The sequence below is a fragment of the Semicossyphus pulcher genome, unplaced genomic scaffold, assembly GCF_022749685.1.
Source record: "Semicossyphus pulcher isolate SPU_LCO1_2020_fin unplaced genomic scaffold, fSemPul1.0.p SCAF_11, whole genome shotgun sequence".
NCBI lineage: Eukaryota > Metazoa > Chordata > Actinopteri > Labriformes > Labridae > Semicossyphus > Semicossyphus pulcher.
The window spans coordinates 30,216,958-30,230,043 of record NW_027211615.1 but is presented as its reverse complement, the minus strand read 5'-3'; the positions used below and the strand labels follow the sequence as shown (position 1 = coordinate 30,230,043).

Below are 13,086 nucleotides of genomic sequence, written 5' to 3'. Positions count from 1 at the left end.
GTGGTTCGGGCATCTGGTTAGGATGCCTCCTGGGCACCTCCCGGGAACATCCAACTAGGAGGAGACCCCAGGGCAGACCCAGAGCTCACTTGAGGGATTATATATCCCGTCTAGCCTGGGAACGACTTGGAATCCCCCAGGAGGAACTGGAAAACGTTGCTGGGGGAGGGACGTCTGGATCACCTTGCTGAGCCTGCTGCCACCACAACCCGGCCCCAGATAAGCAGAAGATAGTGGTTCGATGGATGGACCAAAGTATTACATTTTTTAGCGCAAGTATTCACCAATTTCCCAGTTTGGGTTAAATCATTTTTAATCTTTCAACTTTCATTGAATTACATGAGAATCACTACAGCCATAAACAGCTACCACAGGCAGCTCTAGTTCTGCTGAGGGATCATTTCAGTATTTTTAAGAAGACCTTTCTGACATTTTTGACATAACCCAACCATTTTTAACAAAGGTGAAGCCTCATCCACCAACATTTAGATTAGAAGTCAAACTCAGTCCTACAGAGAGCACAGAGACACTGAGGAACCAGGTAACCAGAACAAAAACCCAGGATAAAGAGGTTGAGTGAAGGTGGTGTTGAAGGTGTGGAGGTGGATCAGTGTGTCAGAGGAGACTCTGTAGAAGGACAGAGTGCCAGCAGGACAGTCCACATACACTGCTACTCTGTGAGAGACAGAGGAGGAGGAGAAAGGGAGGTCTGTTCTTCTGTTATTGTGCCAGACAGAGTAACCATCATCAGAGCAGTACAGACTCCAGCACTGATCATTCCATCCAAACACACAGTCACGACTGTTTCCTTTCCTTCTGATTCCTCTGTAACTCAATGATATATAAACCTCTCCCCTCCACTCGACCTCCCAGTAACAGCAACCAGTCAGACCATTTCTACACAGCAGCTGAGGCCAGTTATCAAATCTGTCTGGATGATCAGGATATGACTGATCCTCTCTCACATGTGTCACTTTTCTGTTGCTGTCAGACAGTTTGAGGTCTCCGTGTGCCGTGTTTGAGTCCAGAGTGAGTTCACAGAAATCTGATGGAGAGAAAAAGACACAACACAGCAGCAGTTTATCATCAGACACACCTGAAGGGTTTATTCTTTGTTATCTGACAGTCTGCTGTTTGGTCATCATGAGTCAAACTGATTCCACACTTACACTTCCTCACATCAGCTTTTAACCTCTGCTCTCCACCATGGTCCATCCTGGAAGAAGAAACAGTCACAATGATTTTCTGTCCAACATGAGTCCTGCTGCTCAACATGAAGCAGAGTTCCTCAGTTTGTCACTTTGACAGAGAAACAGGCTCAAACTCAGTGTGTCAATTTATCTTAGAGAAAAAAAAGTATAGAGAAATTTAAAGCACCTGCAGTGATTGAGCTCTTGTTTTCTGTTTATACCTGAGAGTTTCCATTCCGCAGTGTGGATCCTCCAGTTGAGCAGAGAGCAGCTTCACTCCTGAGTCTCCTGGATGATTGTAGCTCAGGTCCAGCTCTCTCAGATGAAAGGGGTTGGAGCTCAGAGCTGAGGCCAGAAACGTACAGCCTTCTTTTGTTATCAGACATCCTGACAGCCTGGAATTACAAAAACATTATAAACCCAGTGTTTTACAAAATCATATCTGTATGGAAATCCTATAGATGGTAACCGACTTTAAAAACATTAACACAGACCAGGCTACTGTGATTTATAAAGACAGAATAATAAAAAAAAGCTGTTCATCAAAAGCTGAGTCCTAACCTAAGAGTTTCCAGTTTACAGGATGGCCTCCCCAGTCCAGCAGAAAGCAGCTCCATTCCTGAATCCTGGAGGTTGTTGTTACTTAGGTCCAGCTCTCTTAGACAAGATAACTGGGAGCTTAGGACTAAGGACAAAACTTGACAGCTCTTCTCTGATAGATAGCATCCAGTTAACCTTAAAAGAAATGTACACATTCGACAACATTGCTCACATATTCAAGATGATTGAAACCCATCTTTAATATGCAACTTTTTTTATTTGTTTTCCAGTATATGCATTACCTTCTTGCATTTATCTGTGAATATTTCTTTTGTCAGTTAGCCTTAACAGAGATTTACATAATTAACACTCGCTCTATTAAATCTATCTTCACAAATAACCTGTGTAATATTTGCAAGGAGCTTCCTATTCCTTCCTATTATGTAGATTCTTAAGATTTCTTAAGGAAAATGGCTTTGACAGAGGACAGCTTCATACTGACCTGAGGGTCTCCAGTGAACACTGTGGACTCTCCAGTCCAGCAAACAGCAGCTTCACTCCTGAGTCTCCTGGATGATTGTAGCTCAGGTCAAGCTTTCTTAGACTGGAAGGGTTGGCGCTCAGAGTGGAAGCAAGAGAAGCAAAGCCTTCTTCTGTAATACAACAGCCTGAAAGCCTGGAGTTTGAGAAATATAGTTAACTGTAAATATTACGTCGCAGCAGTAAAATCCTACTGATGGTGAAGGCTTCATGATATTAACATAAAGTTAACACAAAGTGTTTTTATGAAAACACCTGAATCCTGACCTGAGAGTCTCTAGTTTCCAGTGTGGATCCTGTAGTGCAGCAAACAGCATCTTTAACCCTGAGTCTCCTGGACGATTGTAGCTCAGGTCCAGCTCTCTGAGTTGGAAGGGGTTGGACCTCAGAGCTGAGGCAAGAGATTCACAGCCCTCCTCTGTGATCAAACAACCTGACAGACTGGGATAGTAAAATATAGTACAGACAGCATTTTGAAAAATATCAGCTTTAAAATCCTGCAGTTGTTGAGCATCTTCTCAATTACCAATTACTTGTAACCCAAAATAAGATCCGGATTAACTATTGACAGTATATAAAGATTGATGATGTGTCTCCATCTCAATCAATCAATCAATCAATCAAATTTTATTTGTATAGCGCCAAATCATAACCAGGGTTATCTCGAGACACTTTACAGAAAGAGCAGGTCTAGACCGACTCTTTGTTAAGTTATTTAAAGAGAGGCCCAACATCAATCCACCATGAGTAGCACTTAGCAATTCGGCACATTGGCAAGGAAAAACTTCCTTTTAACAGGCAGAAACCTCGAGCAGAACCAGACTCATGTTGAACAGCCATCTGCCTCGACTGGATGGGCCGAAAATGGGATAGAAGGAGATGCAGGACAGAGACAGGCAAAGAGAGCAACAACAACATATGTTCTTGTTACCACAACAACATATGTCCTTGTTACATGAACAACAACAGACACATACTTATGGTTACAATGCCAATAATAGTGGTAGACTAGGGTGAAGATTGGCTAAATAAATAAATAAATAAATAAATTAGCGAGAGAAGCAGAGTAATGATAAAGGCTGAGGTAATCGTAATTGTAACAGTTGAAGTCAACAGGTCTACTATTAGCATTAGCATCTCCTCTTGATGTACAAAAATCCGAAGCCAAAATACCCCCAAAAGCAGCCAGTGCCATCTTTCGCAATTGGGGCCAGAATGTGCGCATTAGGGATCGTCTGGTGGAGCCAATTGATGTACTACCCCTTCCTCTACCCAAAACAAACATTTAACTTGTGGCCTTGCCGTGTTGGAGCCCTCAGGTGGGCTCAGTCTGCAGCAGAGCAGCTTCTTGTGTTGGTCTGAAGCAGATATTCACGCTTATGGAAGGTTCAATGACTGTAATATTAGTGTTAGTTACGTCTCCTCTCGCTGTTCCTCCTCTACTCTGCTACCCGGGAACAGAGCGCTGCAGAAGCCGAATTTTTTTAACAGAGCTGTCAATCATGAGGCCACACCCCCTTTTTACAGCATCAAATAACTAATTAAAAGTAAACTTATCAGAAAAATGAACACATGGACATAAATCAGCAGGATAAGAACTAACTATAATGACAGAAACCATGTTTGAGAAAAATGTATTTGACGTGTATTTTGATTTTATAGTTTGACTCATGTCCCATCTGTTAACATGGAGGAGGGGGGTTTAATGACCTATACTGCAGCCAGTCAGCAGGGGGCGATAGAGAGGGTTTGGCTTCACTTTTAGGGAGCTGTCATGTCAGCCATCTTTTTTTAGTCTTTGGAATTGAAAAGACAACTGACCTGAGAGTTTCCAGTTTGCAGAGGGGGCTGCCCAGTCCAGCAGACAACAACTTCACTCCTGAATCCTGCAGGTTGTTGTTACTCAGGTCCAGCTCTCTCAGACTAGAGGACTGGGAGCTGAGGACTGAGGACAGAGCTTCACAGCATCTCTCTGACAGGGAACAGGAAGTAAGCCTGATGAATAAGTGAAAGACAAAAGATGTTAAACTTCCAAGCATTAAAACACAAAAATGCAAATAAATACAAACGCAAAAAACACATAAACAACAAATCCAGTAGAGTACTATCCATAGTCCCAACCATAGCCAAGAAAACGATCATGAACTGGAATTCAAGGGGGGAAAAAATCAATATGACACTTTGGAAAAACCTACTAATCGAATACATATAAACAGAAAAATGATCAAAAACCTCCCTTATCAATAAAAACAACTGATGATTTTGACACAATCTGGAACCTGTTCATCTGTCCAATTTCGTAAATCTTAAATTTGCAAACCATGTTGAACAATATCTTTCTGCATGTGCACCAGCCACAAACACACACCATTACTCACATTCATAACTGCCCTTACACATACACCCCAACAAACACATACACGCAGCTCCCATCCCCAATGCTCACTCTGATCTATCACTCCCTCTTTTTCCCCTCCTCAGTCTTTTAACTCAAACGTATTATTAGTATTGCTTCTTTCTTTTATTTTAACAGGTTTCTAATCAAATATATTTTGTTAAAAATAATTATCCTGGAGTTATCACTGTTTCCATTATTAATAGGGTCATTATTAAAACTGTTATTGTTATATTATATAGTGATGATGATGGTAATGATAATAATTATAATTGTTATCATTTTACTGTTGTATTTATGAGAAAAACAGATTTTCTTGATCAATCCCCCACCACAGACAGGAACCTCCTTTCCCTCCCTTGGTATCTGAGGGCAAACATTAGAACTAAATGTTTAAGAGGGACGGGCAGGAGAATAACTGCATAACAAAACAATAATAACGACAATAACAAAAATAGCATCTCCAACACTAAAATCTGGCTAGGTCTTACAGTTGGCAAGCCTCTTCCTAAAAGTCTGGGGACTGCCTGTGTTTGACCAAAAAGAAAGAGAAGATCTGGTCAAGCTCCTTACCCCTTTCCTCCATCAGACTCACCCATCGACCTCACCCAGCGTCTTTACCATTCCACACCACAAAATGAAACACATCAACATATTCATACATGCAGATTTACATACATACAACCCTCTTATTTCACTTTTTACCTCCTCAAAGACCATGGAACTACTTTTTTTCTGTCTGTTTGTTTATGTTTATTTGGTTGTTTGATTTCCGCTTTTATTGTGTCTTATTATTTTGTAACCAAGTTTCTCCTCCTTCAAGTATTGCATCTTTGCTATTATGTGGGACTTGTTTTGTTTTTACAATTTCACACAATAATAAAATAAAACACAAAAATTTAGTGAAATATTATATTGAAAAAACCTCAATGAGCAACAATGAAAAGCAAATTCAGTTATCAATCCACCTACAGAGCTTTGTTGGAGGCTTTGACCACTGGCAGCAGCCTCAGAAGACCCTCCTCTGAAGCAGAGTACTTCTTCAGGTCAAACACGTCCAGATCTTTTTCTGATGACAGTAAGATGAAGACCAGAGCTGACCACTGAGCAGGAGACAGTTCATCTGTGGAGAGACTTCCTGACCTCAGGGACTGTTGGATCTGCTCCACTAGAGAACGATCCTTCAGTTCATTCAGACAGTGGAACAGGTTGATGCTTTTCTCTAAAAAGAGGTTAGTGTTGATCTTGGTCTTGATGTACTGGATTGTTTGCTTATCGGTCTCTGAGATACTTCCTGTCTGTGTCAGCAGGCCACGTAGGAGAATCTGATTGGTCTGCAGTGAAAGACCCAGGAGGAAGCGGAGGAACAAGTCCAGGTGTCCGTTTGGACTCTGTAAGGCCTGGTCCACAGCACTCTGATGGAGAAGTTTCAGTTTATGTTTGTCTTTAAAGAGTTTAGAGATCAGGGATGTTGTTTGATCTTCTGACATCAGATTGACACCAGAGTTGATGAACGTCAGGTGGACATGAAGAGCAGCCAGAAACTCCTGAACACTCAGATGGACGAAGCAGAACACCCTGTCCTGGTACAGTCCTCTCTCCTCTTTAAAGATCTGTGTGAACACTCCTGAGTACACTGAGGCTGCTCTGATATCGATGCCACACTCTGTCAGGTCTGACTCATAGAAGATCAGGTTTCCTTTCTGCAGCTGCTCAAAAGCCAGTTTTCCCAGAGACTCAATCATCTTCCTGCTCTCTGGACTCCAGTGTAGATCCGTCTCAGCTCCTCCATCATACTTGATGTTCTTCTGTTTGGACTGAACCACCAGGAAGTGGATGTACATCTCAGTCAGGGTCTTGGGCAGCTCTCCTCCCTCTCTGGTCTTCAACACATCCTCCAGAACTGTAGAAGTGATCCAGCAGAAGACTGGGATGTGGCACATGATGTGGAGGCTTCGGGATGTCTTGATGTGGGAGATGATTCTGCCGGCCTGCTCCTCATCTCTGAATCTCTTCCTGAAGTACTCCTCCTTCTGAGGGTCAGTGAACCCTCTGACCTCTGTCACCATGTCAACACACTCAGGAGGGATCTGATTGGCTGCTGCACGTCTTGTAGTAATCCATAGTCGGGTAGAGGGAAGCAGTTTCCCCTTGATGAGGTTTGTCAGCAGCACATCCACTGAGCTGGACTCTGTGACATCAGTCAGGATCTCATTGTTGTGGAAGTCCAGAGGAAGTCGACACTCATCCAGACCGTCAAAGATGAACACAACCTGGAACTCTTCAAACCTGCAGATTCCTGCTTCTTTGGTTTCAGTGAAGAAGTGATGAACAAGTTCCACCAAGCTGAACTTCTTCTCTTTCAGCACATTCAGCTCTCTGAAGGTGAAGGGAAACATGAACTGTATGTCCTGGTTGGCTTTGTCTTCAGCCCAGTCCAGAGTGTACTTCTGTGTTAAGACTGTTTTCCCAATGCCAGCCACTCCCTTTGTCATCACTGTTCTGATTGGTCCATCTCTTCCAGGTGAGGCTTTAAAGATGTCTTCTTGTCTGATGGTTGTTTCTGGTCTGTGTGGTTTCCTGGATGCTGATTCGATCTGTCTGACCTCATGTTCATCATTGACCTCTCCAGTCCCTCCCTCTGTGATGTAGAGCTCTGTGTAGATCTGGTTCAGAAGGGTTGGGTTTCCTGCTTTAGCGATCCCCTCAAACACACACTGGAACTTCTCCTTCAGGTTAGACTTGAGTTTCTGTCGGCACTCTGGACCAACAGCTCCTGAAAGAACAAACATGAAATGTGATTAATAAGTTTAAGCTTCAATCAATCAGATGAATTTAAACTTTAAGACATCAGGATGGTATTTATTTCCCTCCTCTCTGAAATCTCTTCAGCTCATCAGGTGTGAACAGTTTCTCACAGGTCATAGATGTGATCAAATGTGTGCATCATATAAACAGCAGAGTTTTAAATGTGACCCTCTCCCATGTTGCCTCCATTTCCTCTTTCCATCATGTTAAATGTGTTAAAATCCTCTTACTGCTCTGCAGACAGTCAGCCAGCTCCTCCTGCTTCATTCTCCTCAGGAAGTGCAGTGTGATCTTCACAAATGCCTCTCTGCTGCTCCTCCTCTGCTCCTCCTCTTCACTGTCCAACACCTCCTCATCCTCCCTCTGACTCTCTAAGCATTCTGGGTAATCTGGACTCAGACCCCTCTGGATCTCCTTCAGCTCGTTCTTCACAAAACTGACGATGTTCTCCTCCAGCAGCTGGAACAGAACGAGAAGTGAACTTTGACTCGTAGAAGTCAACATCAGATCATCAGTGACAGACAGAAAGCCTGCTGGTCTGCAGAGTGCAGCATGGACACTGGATCACAATGGTAGTTCAGTGTTTAGTCTGTGGATGGTCCTGTCTCCTAGAAACTAAGTTCATATCAGATGAGATTCATGTTGGAGAAATATCCTGCTCTGGTTTCACACAGAAAAAGTCTGCAGTGACTTTGGACACGATGTGTTTGTTAGAATGAAGCTGAAACCACAAACTGTCATGAACATGAACCAAAGTGTTTCTGTTGTTTAAACACAAACTGACTCAGTCTGTGAACTCTGCTCTCTGCTGCCAAAGTCTGTGTGAGACCACCATCCACCACGACCTCTGACCTCTGACTCTGTGAGGTACAGAAAGGCTTCCTTCAGTCCATCAAACACTGACTGTGAACATGATTCAGGCAGAGATGATGTTTGCAGTCATCAGGAAACAATTCAGGAACATAAAAATGTCCTTGTAAGTAAACTGTGATTCTCAGTAGTCGCTGTGTTTGTTCGTTTACACACCATAAATATGGAGTCCAGCTGTGTTTGATGCTGCTGGGCAGACGGACCAATGGGAGCCTCCGACCTCTGCTGCTGACCTCTGTGGAGCAAATATAATATACTGTATATAATACAATGACACACAGTGTTACATGTGAGAGATTCTATCTGGTGGAGCCTGTTAGAAACACTGCTGGATCCTCCTACGGAAAAATGACGGTCATACGACTCAACACCACTCGGGCTCCAAAGCTAGCTTGAAGGCCGGACAAGCTTCTCAAAATAGCTCGGAGGCTGAGACGACATCTGACGCTGAGGTACTGGTGCTTCTCCAAAAGCTATCTGATGACCAAACAAAGCACTTCACGGGTCACTGGCTCCGGTCAAGGCTGGGGCCCCCCTGAGGCCATTCATTGTACATTTTCTAAGGTTTCAGCAGAAAGAACGTGTGAGAAATGCGAACAGGGAAATCGGAGACGTATGCTGGCAGGGTCATAGAATAAGTTTCTACCAGGACTTCTCAAAGGCTACTCAAGACCAGCAGCATTCCTTCCTGGAGTGTAAGAGAATGCTCCACGCAGCTAAGATCCCGTTCGGCATCGGATACCCTGCTGTCCTCTCCATCACTGCGCCCGGGGGTGTTAAACACCGTTTCGACGACCCGAAGAAGGCTCTGCAGTGCATCAAAAACCTTTAAACGTTGCTCCGGATAGTGGACTATTTTTGCAGCTATTGAACTCTTTCTACCCCTCTTCCCGGAGCTCACTGACTTACACTGGTAAGATAACCCGAGCAGTTGTGTTTATCACAAAATGTGTGGCCGGTGAACGCTCATCATTTCAGAGCCTAAGACTATTGCTTTGTTTTAGTTACTGTTTATTTTCTCCTCTCTGCTCTTATACTGTTGACGCACTGTAATAATTAGTTAGGCTACGACTAGTTTCAAATGTTGTGGTCAATAAGGGCTCACTGTGCACCGGTGCTGGGTATTTTATTTATTTATTTATTTTTTCGGCTTGTCTGCCTTTCTATTTGACTTTTCTTCACCCGTCTGACGCCGGGGAGAGGGGGCGTTTAGCTAAATCGCAGCCTAGTTACGCTGCCGGTCCTTGACTTATTCCATAATTTCTTAACTTCTTCATATATCATAGATCTGTTAATTTAGTTTTGCCTTGCTCTCAGACCATGTTCAGACTATATGTGGATGTCTCATTCGTTTTTGTTTTTTTCCCCCTTGCATTCCCTGTTAATTATAGTTCAACATGTACATTGATACAAGCGTCTCTGAAAGCCTGTGTTCTCTGTGTGGGACGTATTCTTGCCAACATAGGTAACCAGGTTGGCCCACTAAGGTCTGTGAGGCCCCATGCATAGTGTGTGCGTGTCTGTGTGTCCGTGCGTGCGTTTGTGTGTGCAAGTGGGTCCGTTGTGTGAATGTGTGTAATTGTATGTGTGTATGTATGTAAATGTATGTATATGTTCATATGTTCCCATGCATGTATGGCTGTGCGAATGTCTCTATGCACGGATATACTCTTATTCAGTTCTTACAGTGCTTACAGAAGGATACATGTGTAATTGTGTGAAGGTCTGCACATATACTCAGGTGAATGCATAATAACCATATGCATGTGGATGTATTATGTCTTCCTTCATCCATTTTATTTGTTTCATCCTATTTCCCCCAGACTCCTACTGTTTCATCATAATGTACTGTAGCTGTGGACCTACTGAATGTGAGCTGGTGACTTAGGACACTGATTTAATTTTTACCCGTTAACAGATACTGTTATTGATATCACCATGTTCTAATGGTTGGTGATGGTGCGGCCTCTTTTAGGCCGCCTTATAGTTCCTAGATTTTAGTTGGTTGTCCATAGGTGGACTTATCAGAAATGTCGAGGAGTTGTATATCTCTTCACTTTTCTTCGACTTTTTTCACGTTTGTTTATGGTTCAGGTTTCTTTTGTTTTGGGGTAGTTTACTTTAGGGATTCAGGCCACTGCATTTTCTCTGTTGAGGTGACAATGTTCCACATTTCTCTATTAGCTAACATATGACTGCTCTCAACTTTATTTCTATCAATGCCAGGGGCCTTAATATCCAGCATAAAAGGACCACTATTCTAGAATATTTCCGTAGGAAAAATGTGGATTTTGCCATGGTCCAGGAATCACATCTACTTCGTAAAGATGTCGGTCGGTTTCCAAATAAGTTCTACCACTCTATTGCTTTTTCTTCTGCTCTTACAAAAACCAAGGGTTTGCTGGTGGTTTGTAGGCGCAAGTTGAAATTTGATTTCATTGGCTTTTGGGCTGACACAGAGGGGCGTGTTGCCATCGCTAAGATTCATTTGGATGGGAAAAACATTGCACTGATTTCTGCCTATACGCCTAACAATTATGATGCTGGTTTCTATGACCTTTTAACCATAACTCTTCTGGATCTCACGGATTTTCGTTTGGTTATAGGAGCAGATTTCAATGCAGTGTGGGATAGTAATATTGATAGAACGGGCGAAGCAGAGAGCAGGGACCAACATTTTGCCTCTGACGCATTACGTAAATGGGCAGGCCACACAGGAATGATTGATATCTGGCGCTCAATTAACCCTTCGATAAAAGATTATTCTTTCTTCTCGGCGAGACATAGATCCTTTTCGAGAATATATTTTCTCTTCGCGTCTAATGATCTATTCCAAAGTGTGCAAAACATCTTTTACATACCAGTTGCATGGTCTGATCATAAACCCATTTACTGCTCCGCCACCATAAGGGCTGCCCTTACTAGAGCTCCCACATGGCGTTTTAATTCTTCATTGCTGCGTGATGAAACATACAAGGCTCAGTTTGAGATTAATTTTCGTGAGTTTCTGGATTTCAAAAAAGGTTCAGTCTCAGACCCGAGGATCTTGTGGGAGGCAGTGAAGGGCTTCATTAGAAGCCTCTAGAAATCCGGATCACCAGCAAATGCACTATAACTTTATAAACCATGTGTATATGACGCCCAGGAAGCTTTGTCAAATAAAAATGATTGCTGACCCTATTTGCACTCTGTGTTCTACAAAGACTGTTGGTACTTATCTCCATATGTTTTGGGAATGTCCTCCAGTGGCCAGATTCTTGGAGGTGGTGGATTCTAACATCTCTGATTTGTTTGAAAGCAGCGTCCCTCATTCGCCCGTTATACTCATTCTAAATGATCTGTCCAAGCTGGGCTTGACACTGATCAAGAAGTGGGCATTACTAGCCGGGCTTACAGCAGCAAAGAAATTGGTTGCTACGCACTGGAAGCCACCTCATACCCTCTCTTTTCCAGCGTGGGTCCTAATATACCTGGATATCGTGTATTTGAAGCTATCGACAGCCCGTGTGCACAGGGCAAATGAGTCAACAATAGAGATGTGGAGTTCAGTCTCACTGAACCTTAAAGTTCTATTGGAATAAAGTTTTTGTCAGGAGCTATGGCCTGGATCCCTGGGGGGAGGGGATGGGTGGTGGCCCTTAAGTGGAAGGGCTGCTTATGTTTTGTTTTGTTTGTTTTTCTTTATCTCCAGTTACAATTTTTTTTTTTCTTTTGAATACTGACTATGTACATTGTTGTTACTCATGTCCAGAATTACATTTTTTCTGACATTGTGATGTGTTATGAACCGAACATCAATAAAAGAAAATTTTAATGTTTTAATACAAAACAACAGAAGAACGTTTAACTTCTTACCTTTGATCATCAGAGTCATTTCCATCTTTGAACTCAATAGGTTTACCCATGGACCGGTCACTCTTTAAGGACACACAGCTGGGTTCAGGTCCAGGTCCAGCAGAGTCTGCTCTCTCATGTTTGACACTGAAAGAATCACAAACACTGATAAAATGCTGCTGCCAACAACTTTGAAATGTTTTAAAACTGATAATAAACAAGAAATAAACTATGAAATAAATCATTACTTCTGGTTATCAGACTGATGTCCATCTTTGAACTCAATTGGTTTACCCATAGACCGGTCACTCTTTAAGGACACACAGCTGGGAGCAGGTCCAGGTCCAGGTCCAGCAGAGTCTGGTCCGTGCTGCTGCTCTGGCCTTCAACACAACACACACAGAGCTGTGAGTGTGAATAATGATGGTGGAGTGATGTGAGTGCTGAGCTCTGACATGGAGAAGAGTCATGGACAGTTAGAGATCCTCATCTCACCTCTGAGCTTTGGTCTGGCTGTCATGTTCCCCACACAGAGTGGTTTTAGAGGGAGGGGCTCCCTCCTCTCGGTCCTCACGCTGACTCATAGCAGAGCCCCCACCTTCACACAAACACAACAACATGCTCCTTCAGTACAACCAGCTGCACATCACAGAGACACACATGTTCACCATTGATCACATGCAAATACTTCCAGTTTGATCAGTGTCAGAATAAAGAATGTACTCACCAGGTGAGTTCAGATCTACTTCTATGTTTGATCTTCACCTGTAGAGGAAACACAAAGAGAGAAACCACTACTGATCCTTGTTCTTCACCACAATGAGGACACTGTGACCTCTCATAACTTCTCATTTAGAGTCTAGAGACATTAACGTGACATTAAATCAGTGTCACCTACTACCTGAAACC

At 42.9% G+C, this 13,086-nt stretch overlaps 1 protein-coding gene across 1 annotated transcript; it reads right to left on the bottom strand.

Moving 5' to 3' along the window:
- Window positions 1-509: 509 nt before the first annotated feature.
- Window positions 510-12,761, bottom strand: LOC138585150 (protein NLRC3-like). Its single transcript, XM_069657421.1, has 13 exons — window positions 12,673-12,761; window positions 12,426-12,560; window positions 12,199-12,384; window positions 8,500-8,578; window positions 7,704-7,932; window positions 5,638-7,441; window positions 4,092-4,265; window positions 2,538-2,711; window positions 2,233-2,406; window positions 1,752-1,925; window positions 1,412-1,585; window positions 1,170-1,216; window positions 510-1,045 (listed from the first exon to the last, which is right to left on the bottom strand). Exons 1-13 carry the CDS (start codon window positions 12,759-12,761, stop codon window positions 510-512), a joined length of 3,975 nt encoding a protein of 1,324 aa, XP_069513522.1.
- Window positions 12,762-13,086: the final 325 nt, after the last annotated feature.

Coding starts and splice junctions, on each gene's coding strand:
- LOC138585150 (XM_069657421.1), bottom strand. CDS start 12,761: ATGAGTCAGCGTGAGGACCGAGAGGAGGGAGCCCCTCCCTCTAAAACC. Junction 7,442..7,703: donor GGCTGACTGTCTGCAGAGCA/GTAAGAGGATTT, acceptor TTGTTCTTTCAG/GAGCTGTTGGTCCAGAGTGC. Junction 1,926..2,232: donor TGTTCACTGGAGACCCTCAG/GTCAGTATGAAG, acceptor ATTTCTTTTAAG/GTTAACTGGATGCTATCTAT.